Here is a 1,950-nt window from a genome sequence, read left to right on the forward strand (position 1 = left end):
TTTAGAAGTTTTAGAAGTTTTAGAAGTGATGGTAAACCATTTACTTAAACAGAATGCAGATCAAAGGAAAGAAATCGAAACGTTAGAAGCAGCGTCAGCGAATACCGCGAATCCGGTTCAGGCAGACTTAGTAACACGCTTAGAAGTTGCAGACGCGGCGGCGAAATTGTTACTGAAGCAGAATGAATATCAGAGAAAAGAAATCGCAACGTTAAAAGCAACGTCAGTAAATACCACGAATCCGGCTCAGGCAGACTTAGTAACACGCTTAGAAGTTGCAGACACGGCGGTGAAACTGTTACTGAGACAGAATGAATATCAGAGAAAAGAAATCGCAACGTTAAAAGCAACGTCAGCAAATACGGCGAGTGTTAACAAAGGTGTCCGATATCGCGACAGTAATAACAGCCATCATAGTCGAGGATCGCCTACGAGTTCCACGCAGGAACAAATCCCTCATAAATTTCCACCTTTGCAGAGTCAGAGTTACTGGTACCGCAGAATACTTAGGTAACATATGAAGTACTTATCCTTGTCGTCCAATAATTTCATTTCAATCTCTTGAACCGCAGAAATGGACGAAATCGGCACGACAAACAAGATCATCAGACAGAAGTGGACTCCACTGTATTACCACAACTTCAAAACGATAAAATTGAGAAAATCAACCGAAAATATGGCTTAAAAGATCGCAGGAACGGCGATAATAACCATCATAATCATCATCATAATCATCATCATCATCGACGAGATTATAAGGATAGAAATTCTAAAGATCACCAAAAAGAAATCGTAGATTCAGCGGAAGGATCGAGAGAAGCCGACAATTCGGCGGGTAATAAATCGTAAAATCGAAATGGTCTGCCAAAATATTACACGCGTAGCAGACTTTTTGTCCTCTATTTAAATACAGGCGACTGTAAGGATCATTTCAATAGCGATATATTTGTTAATAAAAGAATAATCTACTTTTTCTTGTATCCGCTTAAAAAAAAAAAGAAAGTGGAAAAACAATTAATGTTGATTACGTACATGCTGCTTGCCATAGGATAGCCACGATACTCAATTGAGATTATACAATCTTTAATGTGAAAATCTAGTCCAATTTTACTCATTGTAGACTACCAACGTAAAAGGTAGAATATTTGTGCTTTATGAATCAGTGATAATTAGTAGATACAATTACTTATGGTGTCACGAATTAAAGCAAAAAAAATGTGCGATTGTTTCATTTTTACTGGACGAAACAATAGCATACTTCTTTTTTAAGGTAAAGTCGATGATAATGATGGTATTGATGGCGTTGATAACAATAAACGAAATACGACCAATATTTATATGATATTAGTTTCTCAGGCTTAAAGTGACCAAAGCTTAAGCTTAATATATGTGAGATACTTCAGTACAAGGTGAGCGTGTATTAAAATTTTATTTACAGAGTACTAAATATTTTTTATTGTTGTAGTATTTGTGTAAGTTTATTGCAGATCAAATTAGCATACCATTAAGTCTTTAAGCTGCTGTCGATGTTACAACCGAATATTTTAATTGGTTTAAGCATCTACATGGTATATATGTATACTATATACAGTATATATATTTTAATTAGTAACGACGTGCGAAGAAAGAAAGATTGTTTCTAATGTGTTGCTTTTATAATGGGTTTATTCGTTGTAATTGTGAAAAAATCATTAAATTAAATATCTTTTTCTCTCTGGCTCCTTTCTCTTTCTTTGTTTTATACGCCCCGTATCCCAAGGACAAGTAACACTCGTATGTATTACAGATATTTTGTGTTATAACGATAATGTATGCAATTTATGTATTTGTATTTGAAATCGTAAGTGATCACAAAATTATTCGGAGCTGTTCTCAGGTTGTGTGTATATGCCCAACACACAAGTTGTTTCTGCGTTGAGAGACAATAAAATACAATGCTATACTTTATCT

At 34.9% G+C, this 1,950-nt stretch overlaps 1 protein-coding gene across 1 annotated transcript; it reads left to right on the top strand.

The window, feature by feature from the left end:
- Nucleotides 1-28: 28 nt before the first annotated feature.
- On the top strand, nucleotides 29-1,051 carry LOC107193249 (histone-lysine N-methyltransferase set1-like). The gene is made up of 2 exons (XM_015582651.1): nucleotides 29-510; nucleotides 573-1,051. Exons 1-2 carry the CDS (start codon nucleotides 29-31, stop codon nucleotides 847-849), a joined length of 759 nt encoding a protein of 252 aa, XP_015438137.1. The 3' UTR covers nucleotides 850-1,051.
- The last annotated feature ends 899 nt before the right edge of the window (nucleotides 1,052-1,950 follow it).

Source organism: Dufourea novaeangliae, unplaced genomic scaffold (genome assembly GCF_001272555.1).
Source record: "Dufourea novaeangliae isolate 0120121106 unplaced genomic scaffold, ASM127255v1 C1108812, whole genome shotgun sequence".
Lineage (NCBI taxonomy): Eukaryota > Metazoa > Arthropoda > Insecta > Hymenoptera > Halictidae > Dufourea > Dufourea novaeangliae.